Source organism: Merops nubicus, unplaced genomic scaffold (genome assembly GCF_000691845.1).
Source record: "Merops nubicus isolate BGI_N331 unplaced genomic scaffold, ASM69184v1 scaffold1160, whole genome shotgun sequence".
In the NCBI taxonomy this organism is placed as follows: Eukaryota; Metazoa; Chordata; class Aves; order Coraciiformes; family Meropidae; genus Merops; species Merops nubicus.
Genome location: NW_008580664.1, coordinates 45825 through 67327, shown reverse-complemented (window position 1 = coordinate 67327; position 21503 = coordinate 45825). Strand labels below are relative to the sequence as shown.

The 21503-nt window shown below is 40.0% G+C and overlaps 1 protein-coding gene across 1 annotated transcript in view; it reads left to right on the top strand.

Annotated features, from left to right (window-relative positions):
• Positions 1-12505, top strand: part of KIAA1549 (KIAA1549 ortholog) — a 54530-nt gene extending 42025 nt beyond the window's left edge. Inside the window, exons 11-15 of the mRNA XM_008948501.1 lie at positions 243-476; positions 1490-1542; positions 4675-4820; positions 6689-6843; positions 11939-12505. Of these exons, the coding sequence (XP_008946749.1) occupies positions 243-476; positions 1490-1542; positions 4675-4820; positions 6689-6843; positions 11939-12193 (843 nt within the window). The 3' untranslated portion in view covers positions 12194-12505. The remainder of the gene's footprint in view (positions 1-242; positions 477-1489; positions 1543-4674; positions 4821-6688; positions 6844-11938) is intronic.
• The last annotated feature ends 8998 nt before the right edge of the window (positions 12506-21503 follow it).

Below are 21503 nucleotides of genomic sequence, written 5' to 3'. Positions count from 1 at the left end.
TATCTGAGATCAGAGCCTTTCAGATCACAATGAATGAAGTATTTGAATAGCTAGTGTTACATATGTGCATGCAGAAGTAGGGAGGGTAAGGGGCAGGTTTTGCCCACCACCGGCATTTGTGCCATTTATCTCATGGTTCTTGCAAAGAAAATGTTGTTCAAACTTAAGGCCCACAAGGGACATGGAAGCTGACTGGTTAGATCTTCACTGTGGCTGCCTTTCACTTCCTTTGTTTCCTCCAGTCTGATCCAGACTTGCCTCCTGAACCTCTGACATCATCCTCAGCTGACCTGGGGAAGTTCCCTGGCTTGCCTTCCCACCCAGTCTCCCAGTACGTCCCACCACAGCCATCCATTGAAGAGGCTCGGCAGACCATGCATTCGCTGCTGGATGATGCTTTTGCACTGGTGGCTCCCAGCAGCCAAGCAGCCAATTCCACGGCCGCCACACCACCGCGGGTCTCCGCAGGACAGCCGGTAAACAACACTCCTGCTCGAGCAGGGAGGGGAACCACGTGCACCCAGTGGGGAGCCCCTTATGGTCCAACTCAGGCAGTAAGCAACCCATTTAATGTGAGTGATGCGATTTAAAAGGCCTTTCTGGGCAGGTAGTTGGCATTAGTTGGGCCATGGTCACCGTTACTGTGCCCTTGCTGTCAGGATCGATCAAAAATGTGGAACAGTTTCTGGAACCAAAAGAATTCAGAAATGACCCATCACAAGATTGTGAACTTACTTTTTAAGCCATTTGGATTCTTTTCCCTTTTCCCATTCCAACCACAAGGGAAGATCGGACTTCTCTTCCTTTAGGATAGGATTTCTGTTCTTCACCATTAGGATCTTTCACAGATCAGGCTTGTTATGTCCAAGAGTAAAACTTTATCTTTTTCAAAAATAGATGTGCTAGTTTGTATTTTGATAATGAAAAATGAATGTATTTGGCTTAGATCATATTCTTCAGCAAGATATCCAAATGCTTTTCAGGAGGTGACGTTAGGGAAGCAGTATTTGTATGTGTAATTTTTTGCATTTTATGGAGCACTGGGACACATGGATAATCATCTTGGGTCCCCCAACAGTTCAGTACAAGTTTCCTGATGCCATTGGACTGCTGAGCCTGAGCCCCATGGTCTCTCTGCTGCAGTCTGATGAAAAGTTGAGAAATAAAGAAATTTCCAAAAGCTTGTATTGCTGAAAGCTTTAAGCTTAGTAGACATTGGAGCAGCCCTTCATCTTCCACAAGGGAGAAAGAGAGTATTTCTGAAAAGTTTTTAAGACTCTGATCAGAGAGACGAGACTGCCTGCCCACTGTAGTAGTGATTCCCAGATCTTCTTGTGGTTCTGGGTTTGTATAACTAATCTGTTATGCCTACAGTCATCACACATACAGGACTAGTGATCTTTACTATTCGTCAGTTAAAAGCCTGACTGTGGACTTCCCAGGGTGGGCCTTTTTATTTTAATTTGGGTTTTTTTTGTTCTTCTGACAGAGATACGTGGAATTTGGAATGACTCCACAAACAGCACCAGGTCTCCTACCAAGGTAGCTTTTCACTCACAGAATTGTCATTTATTATTTTCCTTGTAATCCCTCCAGAGTTCTTACTGGCTCTAGTATATTATTATGCAAAGTACTGTATAAATGAGAAGTAATAGGAGTCCAGATCCATCCTGTGTAATGTATTTATGTAGCATGAAAGACATATGCATGCTGTATGGAATCTGAACCTCCATTTAAAAGAAATGTGTTTCTAGCCCCTTGGCTATGGAGAGATCCTTCCAAATACTGAGTTAAACCACTGAGTTTCAGCTTTTCAAGAGCCTGAAACAGTTGCTGAAATGCATGTAATTTTCCCAATACTCTTGCTTTCATCTTGTTTCTGTAGCCTCAGGGCAACACTCACTTGCAAAAGCTTTCACATGACTAACAGATTCATTCTATTTTTAACCAAGCAGAGAACAAATTACACAGCATAGTGACCCTCACAGAGAAAGCCTGCCTTCCAGGCCTGTTGTAAAATCAGGAGGGGAGAAGAAGTTTTCCATCTTCTCCTGGCCTTGCTGTGGGAGAATCATGTAAAGGGGACAAAACAGTTGTTGAAGTGACTGTTAATTCCACGTTTGGTGTCTGTGTCTTAACTGCGTGTCTAGTTGGACACTTGAGTCGTGGTACCCACTGTGGTCACCCTCTCCAATCTGCTGCAGCTGAGGTGGTAAAAAGTGGCCTTGTGCTGTTCTCTCATTACCTTACAGCTCACCATGTGAGATGAAATCTCACTGGTATCCATGTCATTCATTAGAATTCACCTAAAGTCTTCATTGCCTTGGAAACTTGATGTTAAAATGGGTATGAAGAATTTTTATTTATCTGTTGTTCTGCAATCTGATTTTGAAAGAACAAACTAGAAAAGGAGGAGTCTATAAGCACATTTTCTTAATTAGTTCTTGGCTGAAGGTGACAGTTTCAGTGTGAGTGGAGCACACTTGAAATGGAATACAGTATGACATGTGGTGTATTTTTTGTAATTTAGGTTGTCTTGAAGATTGAGCTTTGAGACTGCCAGTACAAAGCATAACCAATTGTTTGTTATTGAGGATTTTCTCTTTGGCCTGTTACACATTCAAGGAAAATGTGATAAATTAGTCATGAAAGTACTGTAACCCATGTTAAAGACACCCAAGCAAGATAGTATCTTTTGCAACATATTATTTGTTCAAAAGTTTATCAGTCTGTGGCATAGGCACTCTGGATTTCTGTAGGTTATGAATTAATGGCGTCATTATTAATAGTTCAAATGCTGGCTTTGCCATCACCAGCAGATTAAGTTAGCAATCTGCAAGGTCATCGACCTTAACAGGAAGAATTGTATTAAATTTTCATTAAAATAGAATGTTTCCTAAAGCTTGGTCAATAGAAAACAAGGAAAGAGTTATCATGGTTGTGGAGTGGGGATTATGCTCAAATTCAGAAGCTAATGATAAGCAAACTGATACAAACAATGTACCAATTAGTGGAAGGGAAAATAACCTGAGGTCAGTATGACTAGGTGGCATGTATCAATGTCATGGTCCATTGACTGAAATGTCCAGTGTATGGACTAATAGTTGTCTGTCTGTACTGTTCCCTTCTCTGTACAAATGCAGTCAGCATCTTTAATGGGGTGGAACCAACTGGGATGGAAAAAAAATTAAATGTAAAAGACCTAGGTCACATAACAGCTAGGCAAACATGAAAGCACAGTGAACAGCTTTTACCAGAAAATGAATATTGCATCATGTAACAGTGATAGAGATACTTAGCCATAGTGGATTAGTGCTGTAAAATTGATTCTTGGGGCAGTATCTCCCCACTTAATTAAATAACTGAAAATTAATAATTTTTTTTTGAATGTGCAAAGATAAATTGGAGGCTAGGTCTCAGTTTGGAAATAGGAAGGAGGACTAGAAAACCTGCACGATATAGATTCAGATCTGTATCCTGTTTTTATATTCTTCTGTTGATCTCTGTCTTTAAAGACTAGCTATGTATCTGTTATAAAGAAGACAGGGAAGAAAGGGTGATGGGTTAGTAAACATGCACCTTTCAAGTACAAACCCATCAACAATAAAGGATATACTTCCTGTCCTCTGAAAAATTGGCACAAAAATAATAGATCTGCAGTAATGCTGAGAAAATATTTTCTTTAGACAACATCAAACAGATGTAGCAATTTATCAGTGACAAGATTCCAGCTCAGCACTGCAAGCAGTAACGGGCCAGATGGTCACATCCTTTCCTGATTACGGTGGTACTGTTAAACATTACCTACCCCTTCAAGCATTTATTTTAACTAGCTTGTAAGTCTGGTTGGAAATGGTTTCCTCTGGATCTGCTGAGTGGACAGGTGGGATTGTGTGCAAGAAAGCTGGAAGTTCAGATGGGTTCAGCTATGTTAATAGGAAGCCTAGGAAAAGCAACATTTCCATCTCCTCCTCTATTCCTGTTCTGTGAAGGAATTACAGGGTTTCTCTTACAAGTCTCGTTACCTTGAAACAATTAAAGAAGTTATATTGATGGCAGTTTTTGTTGTTAACCCTTTTCAGTAAATATATAACAACAACTACCAGCACCAGCCTTAATTATAGAAAACATTCATTTTAGTGTAGATTGCATCTCTGTGTATGTTTATAACAGCTTTGAGTAGTTTGAGAAAAGTTTTGAAAATTCTCTGAAAAATGTTGAAATAATAATTGTTCATGTAATGCAGTTTCTGTGGTCTGACTTGGACCAAAACTGTGTGCCCAGAAACTCTTGAGTAAGACTCAGATTTGTTGCTGATGTAAGCAGCTACATCACTACTGAATGAGTTTCTGGGTTTGGGTTTTTTTTTTAATTGAAGATGCTTTTTTTTCCCCCAAGAGTAAAAGATCATCTCTGGATTTTTTTTTTCTCTGCATTGAGGAGACTGCAACATCTGAAAAACATGTTTAAATTTGTTAGAGTTTCTAACTCCCATTCCTGTGCAGTGCAGGTCACGAAGAAGAAATATATTCCTCAGATGTAATTGTTTTTGTTAACATTTAAGATTAAAATGTACATTAGAAGGTATCATAAAGAGCTGCTGTGTGGAAGTACACTTGCATTACTAATTAGGCAATTCAATTACTGTAATCTTGAATCCTTACTTTTCCACAGGCAGAACTTTGGGCCAGGTTTTCTTCAACCTGCAGAGTTAATGCACCCAGACCAGCAGCCACCTGAAGTTCAATATTCCTCCAGAGGGATATACTCAGAGGAAATGCCATCAGTGGCACGGCCACGACCAGTTGGAAGCACTGCAGGTACACTTCACCTAAGCCAAATATGCACTAAAATAACTGAACCTTTTCCTTATCTGCTCTTACAGTGAGGTCACCATTAAGACATCATTCTCCTCCAGCTACTACACTTGAAATCTAGTCCTTGTCTTCACTGACAAAAAAAGAAGTGATCACGAAGTGAGGTTAACTTTACACCCATAGGACTTTACAGGGAAGGGTGGTGCTTTGCCACCTTTTTAGTACCTTACAAGCATTCATTATCACAGCATATTTTTAAAAAAGAGCATTCTGTAAGAATGGAAGATTACCTAATTATTTTAGAGTGTACAGTGTATGCTAACTTTCCACTGCTGACTGTTTCTTTTGTGCTAAATGAGCTAACTGATAAGTCCCAAATCAGCCTGCTAAGTAGCAATTTTTAAATACTTTTCTGCATCTTTATTTCTGATTTCTCTTCCTAGAAATGTATGCATAAAAGCAGGATCTTTTTGCTTCTCATGATATTCTCTGTTGCTGCTGTACCATACAAAATCACCTTCCTTGATTTGGTTGGGAGATAATTTCTGTAGCACTCCTCAGTGCTATCATGAATAAATTTCTAACATCACATGGCAATTAAGCTGCAAACACTGACTTTGACAAAAAAAATATTATATTCTTATGCAAATGCCACAATTAATTTTCTCCCAGAGAAATGTTTTCTTCCTGGGGAGTTGGAAAAGACTGGAAATACTTTTGTATATTCATGTCAGAGTCCTAGTTTTGGTAGCTGCTGTCCTCTCCCTGTAAATATTAAATGAATGAGAATGATAGGGGTGTAGTGGCTGTTACAGCTTAATGATGATTATTTTATTATCTGATTCACACTATTTTCTAAATGTTTATGTATGTTCTGCTTTAAAGTTTGGAGGCAATTCAGATGATTACTTTCAGTCCTTCAGCATAATTATATGCAAATACTAAACTTCTCTAATGCTGGGGTTTTTGAGAGGAAAATATGAAAGTGACCCAACTGTCCATCGTGTAAATCACACTGTTCTTATTGTCTTTTCCTCCCTTCTTGTACACACACACACACACACACACACACACGTGTTCTTGCATATCTGTGGGTTTATTAAATGGGCTTCTTTTCTAATGAATAATAAAATAAATTGTGTTTCCCCGTGGGAGGAAATTCAGGAGAAAGGAAAGCTGGCACGTTGTTACGTGTCTCTTGCAATTAATGGTGGCAGCTACTCTTGCATGTGCTTGAAAGCAGCGGGAGGGAAGGGAAGGGAGAAAGGAGGTGGTTGGCTTTCAGACTGAAAGGAGATACAGTGTGTTCTGACCTTCTCGTTAGTCAACGACAGCATCGTTTAATATTTAACCACAGAAGCAAAGCAGAAAGAATCATACTCTATTTAGTCATGTATTTTATTCTTCTGAGAGGTGGAATAGAAAGCAGTCTGGAGAGTTAGGGTCTTGCTGCTGTGATGCAAATAACGTGTACCATAGGAGCAAATGTCTTCTTTTTGCTGCTAAGTAATTTACATGAAAGCATTGCCAGGGCATTTTCAGTAAAGGCTGTTGGGAAAGGGCTAGCATAATTTTGGAATAAAGTGTAGTCCATGTCTGAGATGCATGTATCTCAACCTCTTCTTTCAGTGCGGTGGCAATGGAAAGCATCACACTCCAAATGAGCTGCACAAAATGCACATAACTTTTCCTTCTTTATTCTACACTGACAGCCTTCTTTCTGCTGATTTTTTTTTTTATGATTAATTGCACAGAAATGGAGCTCCACTTTCTTCTTGTCTCCTGGTTCCAACAAAGTTTTATGTTGTCATTTGTCTACCCTACAAACTTGACTGTGTATAAAGATGAAAAAAACAATATTTGCTTTTAAGGTTCTCAGATACAGCACCTCACTCAGGTGGGAATTGCTAGCAGGATCGGAGGTCAACAAGTGGAGATCCCCTCAGGCAGAGCAGGGCATGGCCAGCCGGGGGGGCCAGGGTGGCCCCAGTACCGTGGAGAGGATGAATGTGCTAGGCGAGATGCAGTGAGTACTGTGTTACACATTTGCATAGTTTCTGACCTAGTGATATGTTCGGGTGTATTTTTTTTTCCTGCATTACTGTTTGGAACTTTTCCCCCTGGAATACTTTCAGTTGCTTCTCTGACATTCTTTGCTTTGCGCTTCGAACCCTCGTTAGCTCTTCTAACTTTCGCTTGCTATTCTTTTACCGTCTGCTTCTCTCTAACTTCTTTCTCTCACTTTACCCTAACCTTTTTTTTTTTTTTCTCACTTGAGGCCTTCATCCATTAATTGCAGTTCACCCAGTTCTGCTTCTGAGCTCCAACAGAGGTGGATACTGCTTTCCATTTTCTTCTTTGAATTATGCCTCTGTATTTTGAGATCATTGTAAGTAGAGAACATTGAATTAAGTTGTTCCAGACTACTGTCCCACTGTGTATTGGTATAGTTCTTTTGTCTTTTGTATCAGTGCACAACAGCAGGATTAAGGGGAACAGAATAAAGTACATACTTGCATATAACAGTAGAGGTATTTCTGAACAAGTTATTTTCCTAGCCTTAGTCAGCAGGACATGGTAAACTAATATGTATTTGTTTACCAGCGTTGCCTAGGCAGCCATCATGCTTTCATGTTCTTGGCAGTGGTGCTTCTAGAGGTTGCTGTTCCTCATTCAACAACATACATGAGGTTGAGGATAGTATATGGCCTTTGCAGGAAAGACATAGCTGCCTGCTACCAGTCTGTGTCTGATAGAGTTGCATCCTGAAGCTGACTGACCTGTGAAAGCTTTATTGTAGAGCTCTTGGGAGGGACAACTTTGTTCCTTCATTTGCACCTTTGCTTAAACTATCATTTTTCTAGTTTCTTCCTTGAGAGAGAAAGGAGGGATCTCCTTCTTTTGCATACTTAGGGCAGTATGTGTTCACACTACTTGAAATTGCTTTGCAGTGTTGCTTGATCTCAAAATGGCTTTGCAGAAAGGAAGTGCAACAGGATGGGCTTTATCCTTGAGCATTTGTTGTAAGTGAGCTGCCACCACTCTAAATGAGCTTGAGAGGAGTACCACAAAGCTTCTAAGAACTGGACACCCTAGAGACTAACTCTAATTGTTACTATTCAAAAACTTTAACTATCAAAGCTGAAAGATTTATTTCCCTAATTTAATTTGCTGTCTGTGCTTGAACTGTGGTTTCTGAGTGCAAGAACATCATAATTTCCGTTTACATCTAGAAGAGCACTTGGATGAGAGACTGTAGTGCCTCTCCTGTTCAGTTTTCTGGGGCATCTCTAGGTTATCATCCCTTGCCTCTACTTAACATTTGTCTGTCTTTTCTGGAGATTAACTTTATTTTCTAGATCTGTGTGCCTTACCTCTCTTTCCCCCAAGTGCACATTCAGCCGCTACTTTTTTAGTATTTTATTACTTGAATTGCTAACATATTACTGCAAACGGAGTTGCAGACCCATTATCTGAGATGCTATGCAAACAGTTGGCTTTCCCATCGGTAACCTGCACAACTTTCAAAGATTCATGACCCAATACAATGTGATTTGGTTGCAGTTTTCACCTTCAGTCACCATTTCAGATGGGTATGTCACCTCAATCCAGATTGACTGTCTTTTAACCAGGTTAAACACTTCCTTGGCTTTGACAGAACATTTTGCTCACTGGTTGCTGCAGTTCATATGTTACTGAAATGTGATTTTTTTTTTCCAGTTTGCCTTCTTTGTTTTTTTTTAAAAAAAAAAAAAAAGCAAAAGGAGGAGATCATGGACTAAAACTACCCGAGTACAGTGTCATTTGGTTGTAAGAGAGGTCACCTAGTGCCTGCGCTTTCCTTTTCCTATGAGGAATTTTCTTTTTTTGGCAAAGGATTATTTCAATTTAAAAAAAAAAAAAAAAGGCATTATTAGGTGAGCTTTAGCCTTGTAATTTTCTGTAGTTTGGATCCCTACATGAGGACAGAGCTAAACTTGTTTTTACTCATTTTGGAAAGATCTGGTAACACTCTGGTTCCTTATGGTGCAGTATTCAACTGATCCTTTGCAAACAGTCCTACTGGTCCCTTATTCTGAGCAAGTTTCTAAAATTAAACTCTGCATTTAGGAAAGCTAACTCTAGAGTATTCTTCACAGCCACAGACTCAAGAGGGATCTGCATTTCTGTTTGTGCATTGGCCCTTGTCTTCATCTACTATTCCTGCACTCAACACCTGATTTTCCACTTCAATATGGCCTCTCATTTGTATCTCCTGACCCAAAGCCAGCATGCGGGTTGCCATCAATTCACCTTAATTCTCCATTCAGAAGGCCTAGGTAACCAGGATAATTGCAGAGTTTTCTTAGCTGACGTAAAATACAACACTGAGCAAGCGAGTGGTCATTTGAGCTGCAGAGCAAATGAAGCTTGATTTCTTACAGATGTCTGTGGTGCCTTGTATACCTCTACCTCCGTGCCACTATCTGGCATCACCTTCTATACATCTACAATCCCCTGTAGCTCTCCACTCTTCTCTCTGGGTCTTATCCAGGTTTTCAATGTTTCCCCTAAACCAGCCTTATATTTTTACTCTATTTTTATGCTTCGGCTGCCAACCATAGTGTCTCTAAACCATCTCACTGTACTTCAGGTTGTGTCTCGTGTCCCGTAGCTGCTCTGGGAAACACATGCTAATTGACATGTCCAGCTGAGCACAGTCTAACTTGGCCTTTCTGCCACTCAGAAACAGATTCAATGATAGCACAAATCAGGTTATCTCTAATTAGTTACCTTTTTTTTGTTGTACGTACAGATATATATTATAAGCCTGTGTGTATATATTTATAAATCAAATTCAGTTGAAATTGGACGCAGGTTCAACGGTTACTAAATGGAGATTAACTTGTTCACAATGTGATCGCATAAATCTTCATTCCTTTGGAAGGAAGATTCAGTAAAGATATTTTTGTTAATTATTTTGTACTGCTGTTAACTATAGAAAAATTTCTATGTAAAAATATATGTCTAGATACTACATAAAACTATATATTGTTACAAATGCAGTATTATATAATATAACCATGTGTCTTTCTGTTAGTGAAAAAAATCGATTTTTTTTAAAAAGCAGAAATTCTTGCAACCTTTTTACTCTCCTTATTTTGGTGTTGTAGTTTAGTATAGGTTAAGTTTCTGTACCAATCTAGTTTTGAAAGTTCTTAGACCAGCTTAATTTTGATGTTACGTATGAGATCACAGTAATACACACCTGTTTTTCTGAGATATCAATAAAACTTTGATAGCTTTAATGTTAAAAGCCAGCCACTGCAGTCATCAGTGTTCTTCCTAACTTCCCTTAAGAAGTGTTTCTTACGTTGCTGATTCAGTGCTGTATGAGATAGGAGCTTAATCACATACTGTACTTTAATATGTAAGTAACCTGAATATAGTTTAGGCTGCTGTTAAGACTTGTGTCAAGGAATGTTTGCTTTTAATTTTTTTTCATGTCACCTCTTTTCTATAAACCCAGATACTTGCCAGGTTTGCTAACTCTAAACTGCACATATGAATTAGCTTCAGGTTCCAGTGCCAATTCTGAACAATCAAGAGATCCATTCATTCCTTTCTGATACTAAAACCACCTCCCTTTTATAAGAAGTGAGACAGGATGCTACTTGGAAAACCTTCTTTACCTGTCATTCTTCTCTTAAAGCCTCTTTCCTCTTAATCTCTCTCCTCACATTAGCTGTGTGAATGATGAGTGCTGTACATGAGCTGTGCAAGAGTCAGAATCTATTATTAGTTCTACTTTATGCAAAATGGCTTAGATTCTATTCCTTGATATCACTGAGAGATGTTAAGGAATATACTCTTGTGCATTTTTCTGTTCCCTGCACATTGCTGCTGCAGTCGCTCTAGGTCCCTCGTAACCTTGCCAGGCTCTGCTTTGTAATCCCTTCATTCCCCTCTGCCTCACCCCCAAATCCTCTTCTGGCTGACCTTGCTGTCCTTTCTTCTCTCATCAGATGTCTCTCTCTGCTACTACTGAAGGCTTACCCAGGGAGAACTTTAGTGCTCACTAAATTGTGGTAACTGATCCCACCGTGCAGCAGCAAGCTGCCACTGACCCTTTTCCAGGGGCGTTACGCTGCTCTGCTCCCAGTTGTGCACTGAGCAGGGTGTGTTCCAGTCCTTGGTGTCCAGTGTTTTCTTCTGGCTGGCTCTCAGCCTTCAGCTGTATGAGGCAAGAGGAAACGCTTGCTTGAAGGATGTCAGCTGGGATTTAGATTTTCAAAACAGACCTCGCTTGTGTCCGTACTGGGATTTAGTGCAGTCCCCTAGTGTACTGTAAATTCATGCTTTGTTTTCGTGTAAGCAGATTTTTTTTTTCCCAGATAGACAAGCCCATAAACTCAGACTTCTGTTTTCTTTCTGTCTTGTTTTGTTAGAAAATATGTTACTGAATAAATGCAGAATTAACCCCTTTCTACCCTGAAGCAAGGTTTGTCCCTAAACTGGTGTAGTGTTTCTCAAATGTAGAACAGTTGTTGAGTATAGAAAAATCTCATGTTTCCAGTTTGAATAATTTTCTCCTGATGCTTATTCTGTTGACCGTGTTTTCCTGGGCACTGGTCTGTCACAGGGGTCTCAGAAGTGTACAGTCTGAAGAGGCAAGCCAGGTGGATAAGGGGAAGGTGAAAGTAGTAGTATCTCTATTTGTAGGTAGCATGGAGAAAAGACAGCCAGGAAGACAGTGGTTTCCTTGTTGTCCTTTAGGAAGTTGATGGAAAGGCAAGGAAAGAGAAGCCAATTCTGTTGACTTCCAGTTTCGTGGTTTTTCTTCCCACCTCCTTCCATTTCAGTTTCTGAACATTTCATAGATTAGAGAGGGGCTCAGAGTTTTTAATAGATACTCAAAGAGATTTTGAAAATCCCTGAACTTGAGGCCATCCAGCGATCTTATGTACACTTGTTTTGTGCTCCATAAGAGGAATCATTCACTCATACAACAGAACAGTGGCAGCAGATAGAAGCATCTCCATGCTGCTTTCCCTCTGTCTTTTGTCTTTTTGCTTTCTTGTGTTTTCTGGGATTATCTTGTTTATTCAGGAAGTACAATAATGCTTTCTACCTTTTTCCAGATGCATATGCATGGACACCAAGAATATTCCTCCTCACCAGTATTCCAGATGCCGAGGACTTCAGCCAGGCAGCCTTCAGCACCCCCTGCTCAGCTTCCACACAACAGCCTTCAGGGCCAGGGCCTTTGCTACACCACCAGTTCCACTGAGGACCTCCAGCCAGGTCACTCTTCAGCCTCTCTTATCAAAGCAATTAGAGAAGAACTTCTACGACTTTCTCAGAAACAGACAACAGTGCAGAACTTCCACAGTTGATTTAGCATTCCCTTGCAAATCTGCCAGGTATCTGCTTCCTATGGAAGCAAAGACTTAGAGGAAATCAGCAATGTCATTCTCTCAAAAGAAAGAACTTTCACAGCTCTGTTGACAACACTCTGGAAAAAAAGAAAAAGGCAGCAAAATCAGGATAGTAAGGAGAGATGGGGGACAAACAGGGAAAACCATCAGTGTCATTACAAGTAATATTAATTAATCTGCTAATATTACGGTGCTCCTCTTCTCTCCCTACTCTTATTCAGCCTAACAAATAAATAAAACCTTAGGTCAAGAACTCCACACTCCAACAACAACAAAAAAACATCACAGGAACAAACTCCAGGTATGATAGACTCCTTTTTCTAAGGAACTAGGCGAACGTTTGAATAAACTGAGATGACATTTTGCAAAAGATTGCAAGTATTCTGATCTCTCCAGTGCTTATGGGGAACTGGTTTGTGTTGCTGTTCTGCAAGATTACAAACTGTCAGCTCAAGGGTGTTGAAAGTGTGATCCCACATAAGAATCACTTCGGTTGTCAGGAACAATGGGACTACTTAGAATAAAAGTCTTCATGAGCTACTTGTAACAAACTGGAACAATAATTGTTATAGCTCTGTGCTTCCAAATGGAGCTACCCTCTGCACTCTTCCTTGTTTTCCTTCTGGTGCTGAAGCTTCAAGTGTTCCTTCATCTTCAATGTCTGCAAAGTGAAACATTGGCTTGTATAACTAAGAAAATATCTGTAGACTCATTCAGGCTGGAAAAACAAAGCAAAGCATCCAAACAGAAAGGGCTTGATATTTATTTTGTTTAAAAAAAATTGAAAACTGTGAGAGGAATACTCAGCCACAGTTGAATTGGGTTGTGTGTATGTATATCTTTAAAAAATGTATTTACATGCTATATGCTCCTGCAAGACCAGCGATAAAATTTTGCCACTCTGTAGTTTGCTTTGTGGACAGAAACCAATCCAGCCTGACTGGTACAGGGTCACCAGCATTATGTTATGAATTGATGTCCTAAATCATTGCTTATGTTTGGATCTGAATAATTTTAGTGAAAGTCAGTGACCGTTTAGAGCATTAACATAGGCTTAGAATTGCGATTTTGAGACAGTTTCTATATTTATACTTGTTTCCACTGTCCCTTTGGACAAAGGGTAAGCATTATCCCCATGGTAGGAATGGTACATGCCATGGAACTGTTTGTTGCTGTTTTTTTCCAGAGTTTTAATTTAATATTAGCTACGAATTTACTAATATTTGGCCATTGCATAACTGTAACTGACATAATACATGTGGAAATTTTACTTAAAGTCCTGATTTGTTGTAGTGTATTTATTTTCAGATCAGACTGAACTAAAGCTAACAAACTGGCACCGAGAGAGAGGATAAGCTCAGTGTGTGTTAGAAGGCTTGGGAGCCTTGCCCTAAAAAAAGGAAAAGCAAAGCTATTTGGTGCTACAGTGTGAGCATTTCTAACACTGGCAGATGGTAGCCATAGGTCATCTAAGGAACAGTAGTCTGCCAAAGAGATCACTGGGCAGTTGATTAGGGTAGGTTTTGCCTCACTCACTGGGGTAGAAGTGGCATTGGTAAAATACAGGTGTATGAGACCGGTGATCTTTGGCTGCCAAATTTGTTCCGGGTTCCAGCGCACAATTCCATAACTATGACAGGACTTTCTCAGTCTGAAATGAAAACAGGCAGGAGAACAACACAGAAGAACCCTACATACTTTGTTCATGAAGTGTGTACATAATATTCATTGCCAAAGCCAAAATTAGGAAGCGACTGGCAGCTCAGTGATGTGGAAAGAAAAAAAGTGGTATATTTACCTTTTTATTAGGAAGCTCAGTTATTTTTCTCTTTACCCATGATTGTCCAAAGGCTGTATGAAGTTGTTTTGAGGGACTTACTATAGTAAAGCAGTCCAAAATAATTTCCAGTTCCCTGGCCAATATTTAAAGCCCTCATGGGCACTTCTTGTGTTTTGAATGAAATGAGAACACCAGCATGGTTGAGAAGAGTAGTATCAAGAGGTTACTATGTTTAGAGTTTTTTAAGCTTTTTGTTTAATAATCACTTCTAGGATAAAAATTAAGAAGCATTTTGGTTTTGCCAAGTTTGTAAACATCAATGTTGCCAATACTTCTGCAAAATGTCAGGTTTTGCAGAATGAAGATTGTGTCAGGCAATGTTCACTTGATCTTTTTGACAGTGTTGAAGACTGGCTGTTCCTAAATGTTCCCATTAAAACTCTCTCTTTCATAACCCTCGTCTTTCTTCAGCTTAATTCTGCAGTGAGGCCAGGCGCCAGTGCTTGTAATATTAGCGTTTTACTGTGACTTCATTTCAAGAAAATGTGGGTTTCTAGGAAGTAAGTTCATTGTCTGGTTGCTGATTCCAGCGATTTAAGAAGGAATATGAAGTAAGAGCTTAGAAGGTTAGAGGTACTTAAAGCCATTTCTGGTTCATTTTTGCTAGTGATGGCAATGCTATTGTGATATTCCCTCTTTTTACATTTGGAAGAATATCCTTCTTCTTTTCAGTCCCAAATTTTATGAAGAACATGTACTGGACAAATATATACTGGTAAATGAAAGAGGCTTTCTTATGCAAAAATCCCTCTTTAAAACCTTACAAGTTCATGGGGCAGGACAGTAAAATATAAAAAGTCAGAAAACTTTGTTTGAAAGTTATGTTCTCAAAGGGGTTGGGGATCTGATCCACTGTTCACAAAAATGGTATGGCCCAGTCTTCACACTATATGAAGCCTTACTTCAAATAGTAAGAAAAGCAACAAATAAGGCTCTTGTTCTAAAGGGTGGTCTTAACAATGGAAGCCCATGCTTCACTTTGTGCAGCTACAGGAGAAGGTGGTGTTTTCGTGTTCTACAAAAGGGCTCTATGAAATGTGTGTGTTGCAAAACTTGTGTTTTCCCTTGGGAATTCAGAGAAACAGTTGTAAGACTCTGCATCCCCATGTGCTTGAGCTCTTTCGACAATTTTTTTTTTTTTTTTTAATTGCCCTATCTGGGGCAGGAGGGAACCAAGACTTCTGTTCTGAAACTTTAAGTAACCTGAATTTAGGTATCTTTTAATAAATCTACGAGTAGATGAAAACACTGATCAGATGAGAAGCTGGTACAAGCCCTGAAAGCTGTTAACAACAGTTACATCCATTTCCATGACTAAACCATCTGGTCCACGGCATACTCAGGCTCTTCTCTTCCTTCACAGTTTTCCTTGACATTTGTGTTTAGTCTGTGTTTAGGTTGGCATATAAAAGAACTTGGCGAGATGAGAGCTATGTAATTCAGCTTGGTCGGTTTGCTTTTCCTTTTTGTGGCCAAAATGTTGACCTCTAGCCTGCTTCTTCGTTATCCTTGGAGCTAAATGAAGCTTTACAATGATTTTTCATACACTCAATTTGAAAGGCAGGTCACACTTCAATACAATAAAATACTCTCTGCCAGCATGTAACACATGGTCCTCTCAGTCATTGTGGGCATGTGGCTCAGGAAAGCAAACTTTGCTTTTAGGAGGAGTGAATTGCATAGGTGCTGGACTCCTCGTGTTTGCTGACCCTTTGCAAAGTACTGTACCTGCAGTGGTTTGGAACAGCCCTCATATATATTGACTGGAGAGCAGCAGCATCACACAAGGTTTGTGTATCACCTCTGCACCCGAAGGAGTGGTTGGCGAGATGTTAGCTACCCCAATATCATGCATCTTTACACACACATAAATGCTTAAATAGATTGACCACCCAAAAGTGCACGTTCATACAGAGTGCCGAAGCCAGTGCCTTTAAATTAGACCACGGAGAGCAGGACTACAGCGTTATCTTACAAAGGGGCTGTTTACAGGCATCATAACTTCCCAAGAGCCCAGGCAGCTGACACCACTCTGTGTTAACTCATGGCTTCAAAACACACTAGATGGATTACACAAGGAAGCTAGTATGTGTTCAAACCCGAGTGAAGTTACCAGTTGTGGGATGTAGAAGGCAGTGGGCAGTGAAACTAATTTTTTAACTCTTACACTCACTACCTTCTCCCCCCTTCCAGCTTTAACTTTTTTTCTCTTGGAGAAGAAAAGAGCATTTCCTATTTTATGCCTTATCTAGCAATTCTTTGTTAACAGAAAAAGTCCTTGGAAAAAAAAAAACAAACATCTTGGCCAAGAGCTTTGAAGTGGAAGGATGAAGAACATTTGTGACTTTGAGGTGGGAACTGTTGTGGGCTGTATTTTTGCAGCAGCAAAGAAATGGATTTTTTGGAAAAAAAAACCCCAAACCTATTAGATGTTTTCTGAATATGGACATAAAGCTGAAAATCTGCCTGGTTTTCAAAAGGCAAAGGACAGTAACTAGCAACAGTGCACTAAAAACAGAGATAAAATCTTGGGGACTCCCCCTGCTCACACTCAAAACTCAATTTGTAACACAACCCCAGTTCTGTGCAGTCCTTTGCTGCTTGTAATGCTGGTTGTGCAGGTGAGGACCATCTCTCATCAGTGACACTCCCAAAAGTGGTTCACCAATGCTGTAGAGTTTCTCCAGGGCTGTTTAGATGTCCCTAGAGAAAAGTAACAGCTGTGAAGTGCTTGAATGTGGAAATAAAAATCCAGTTCCCTTTTGTGGCAGTCATCTTCTTCCTCTTCCTGTTACATTTTACTTAAAAAGGGAGGAGAAGCCCTGGGGATGTGTTCAACTGTCACCAGTCTGCTGTCACTCGTGTGTTGTACTACCTGTAGGTCCTAAATACAGAAGAAGCAGAAATGAAGAACGAAAGATTTTGGAAATGCTGATGAAGATTCACAGTAGTTTTGCAGTATTTTGGTGTGAGTGCACTTGAGTGCTTGAAAAGTCAGGTATCTCTGTTGCAGTGAGTGTCCCTTGAAATGCAGCTTATGTCAGGAGGAGGACTGTAAAATTTTTCTTCTTTATCTCTGGCACTAATTCAATGAGGGCAGGGCAAACTCAGCTTGCGACAGCTCGTAGCTGTGGGATTGGTTGTTCAGATCCAAATCTTGGTCTGCATATTGTCCCTGGTTGCATCTGCATGACTTCCACTGAAAAGCGTTTAGTCTTGTGTATGCTTTGGAAGGACAATTTATTCTACATGTTTTTTAGCACAGTTTGGGACGCAGTTGGCAAGATGGGTCTAGCTTTGATGTACAAGTCCCAGGATGAGTTTACTCACCCTGAGAGTAAGAAACTTGAAAAGCAAAAAAACTGCAGAGTTGTGCTGCGTTTTTAAAGAGACTTTTCTGGAGCAGAGCTGCAGACTTGTGAACCCCACTGAAGACTGGTAAATGCAAAAAAAAAAAAAAAGTTTTATTAGTAACTCGAAAAATACACATTTCTTTGCACTTCATAGTTTGTAGAACTGGAATGTTTTGTCTTAATTTCATGTTACTTTTCCTTGATACTTTTTACATTTAAAGTATGTGTTTTCCTTTGTAATGGTCACTCCTGTTTAGTTTTGAGTAGTTTTTACTCTATGACTGGAAGTTCATGTTTAGGCTGTTACGTCTTGCCTTAATCCGAATAAAATGTTGGCACATTTGAACAAATGCTCTGAAGAGTCTTTTGAAATGAATGCGACACCTCCGTGGATCCCTGACATGGTGGTTTTCGGGTTCGCTTACAGTAATCCGCTTATTGCCACATGTGGAACAGGCAAAGTGAAATCAGAATTAAGATGGTATAAAAGAGGCTGAGGGTTGACAATTACTGTTTTGGATTTCCAATTATATTCTAATGTAAACACTTCTCAAGAGCTCTGTCGTGTTCCCATGAAAACTTCTCTAAGGCTTCTGTCCCAAGGCTTCTCGGAAGTTTGTTTTCTCATCCAGGCTGTTTGAATGTTTTATTGATGTCCATGATTTAAAAGCAGTAGCTGGATATTGTTAGCATTTCAGGAAGAACTCTTTCTATTAAAGGAAAATTAATGCTGTGTTATATTTGGCAATGTGCTGCACTCTTTTGGTCCTGAAATGCTGATCTGAAGGAAACTTGACTAAAGAAACAGGAATTTTAAAAATACTGCAACAATAAAAAATTGGGAAGCTTTTTTTACCTTGGACTTAAGGAAAATGGAGAACGAATTGTGGATTAGCCACTATCAGTAATACTTCAGCATAATTCCCAAATATATTGTTCAAATTCAATGCAGTATGGGTGATCTGGGCATCCACAAACTCATGAACCGATTACAGGATGTGTTAGTCCATGCAATTCTGGATAAAATGGTTTCAGGTGAGTTGCCTAGCATTTTGCACAGAACACTTCTTGTCAAGCATTTCCATGGAGGAGTTTGATTCTGGATAGTTTCTGTCTTCAGGCTTGATGATGGCAGCTTTAAACAAGAACTCTTCAAAAATTGAAGATCAGAGATGAAGAACCTCCCATGTGCAGCCAAGTATTTACAGTATTACTACATCTGCCTGTACTTCACTGCCATGTGGAAGAAAATTTGCTAGGATGCTAGAAACCACATTTTTGGTCTTGCAGAGCTGAACTGCAAAGTAGTTAAGAGAAGTATGTCACATCCAGCACATGCCATCACTGACACAACACTGCCTCCAATAATCTCATTTCTGCCTAGGAGCAAAGAGCACGTTCCTGCAGTCCTGCACTTCAGCACGCAGCTCTAGTGCCGGTGAGCATTATATAGCCCTCTTCATTTAAGGATGAGCTAACATCTCACATCTGTGTGAGATGTTAGTACAGCTCAGCTAAAGCATGGTGATTTCTTCATGCACTTGAGCCCAGAGGGTTGCCACGTTAGAACTGAATGTTGTTGGACTGATTTGGTTTAAATATGTGGTATGTTAAAATGCCACAAAAGGGAAACAGTCTAGCAGACATTGCTTTGCAGGTATCTCACTTCTCTTCGCCATTTAGACAAAGTAGATAGGGCTGTAGAGGACCTGAATACGTACTATAGCTTTTGCTGCAGAAAGTCCAACAGAAGCATAAATTGGCTTCATGTTTAATCATATGATGTGGAAACTACAAGGTAGGAAAGGTGATTCTTTTTCTTCCAGTGATTCACCAACCACAGCTCTGTATGTTCATAGAATCATAGACTGGTTTGGTTTGGAAGGGGACCTTAACGATCATCTTGTTCTCAGCCCCCTAGCATTGGCCGGGACACCTCCTAACAGACCAGGTTGCACAAGGCCCCATCCAACCTAGATTTTCACGCCTCCAGTGATGATGGAGCATCCACAACTTCCCTGGGCAACCTGTTCCAGTGTCTCACCCCCCTCATAGTGAAGAACTTCTTCCTTATATCTAATTTAAATCTCCCCTCTTCCAGTTCGAACACATTACCCCTCGTCCTGTTACTACACAACCTTGTAAGAAGTCCCTCCCCAGCTTTCTCATAGTTCCCCTTCAGATGCGGGAGGGCCCCAGTAAAGTCTCCCACAAGTTGGTGCCACTTGCTTTGTCTTTATGATTAGATAAATCAGAGAGACTGGAAAAGCTATTGACAGGGTACTAATAAAAAGAACTTAGTGAAGAGAAGTCGTCAGAAAAGAGGCAGAGCTTACAAAGATATCATCAGTTGGGAGTCATTTTGATTTCCAGCTCACCACTGAAAGAGAAGGAAAGGACAAGGCTGGTGTTTTGAGTTGTTGCAACCAACATAGGACACAACTGTGGGCAGGGAATGAAAGGAAGAAGCATAGTGTGTTGACTAACTAGTGAATAATGAAGGTAAAGCTGAAATGGGTAAACAGGTTGGAAGATACGACCACCAAAGAGCACAGAGGGAGCAAAACATTTAACTAAGGGAGTCAGGAAATGTTTCCTATATGCTTGATTTAAAAATAAACCCACTCATATGAAAGAGTTGAGGGGTAACACGCTGTGTTTGAGTTGGTGCACAAATTCAACAGTGAATATGTGAAGTTTATGGAAAATGAGATCAGTAGGAGAGAGAGGGAGGATACCAGAGTGATTGTGATCACAAGGGAAAAGTCAAAAAGGAAAAGTCATAGTCTCATGCAATAACACCTTTCTATCTACAGTCCTCAAAGGATTTATTTCAAAATGCCAGAGGGAAGATCTGCAAGAGAGCTCAGTTCTGTATCAGGAGGCTGCTGGATTTCACCAGTGACCTGGGCACAGATGGGGAAGGGAAGGGAGGATGGCTGTGTGCAGCATGGTTTTTATCTTCTTCCCCAGATACCTGCTTCTGGGAGACAGAACTGGACTAGAGAGGCCCTTGATCCCACCTTGCTATTGCAACAACATGCAGAATGCCTGTGTGACCTCTGTCATCTTCATCTAAATTAAGTTGTAAATTGCCCTAGGTTCTTTTGGTTCCCTCAAGTGGCAAACCACGTTGTGGTGAGGACCTTTGGAGAGATGGTAACTGAGGGATTTAGGAGTGATACAACCTGAGTGGTATTTAGTTTACACTGTCCCAAAAGTAGGCACCTGGCAGGCTTAAACATAGGAGATGTGACTAATACTCACAGTGGCAGAGGGAGAAAATGTAAACTTTTACAATTAGTTTAACCCTTTAGCTCTTAGAGTCAAAGGCACCATGACAGGTAGGGTTTGGAACAGAGCTTTGTTTTCTGGGCATTGAGACTGGACACTTCCCCTGTGAATACAGAGGCTTTCTTTTTGGTGGGATAAGTCAATTCTGGGGGCATTTTATTTTAGCAAGACACTGGGGCCCGTAAGCCATTATTTCTGATAGATGAGCAAAATAGTTCACTGAATGTGTCTCTAAATTTTATACCATCAAACTGGACAGGAGAAGTCTGTGCATCTCTTAGAGATGTACTTTTTTTTCCAAGCTGTTTGCAGACTTCAGAGACAATACTGCATTGTTTACTTCATGTTTATTTCTGGAAGGCAATTGTGAAATAGGAGTTGTAAATAAGCTCTTTGAAAAGTGCATGTCTGATTCTTGGACAGAATCCTGCAGCGATGTTTGAATTCCACAACAGATTCTGCTGCCACTGATGCCATAAAATAAGTGACATCTGGAGCGTAAGAAAGAGAGGGTGATTGCTTTCCAAGAATGGTTATGTTTCATTCTTTGGCTGTAATTAATTACAATAATTTTCTGAAATCATAGTTTTTTGTGATGACTTTATCAACATTCCTACAAAGTTCCAGTATAGAGCACATTATGTTATGAATTTAACCTCTGTGTTTTCTCTGTGTGTTTCATGCAAGTAGGAAGCTCTGATGCTTGCCAGTTTTCATCCCTCTAGTGGTTTTTGCAAAGTGTAATCATTGTAAAGTGCAATTGCTTAATATGTAGCTCATT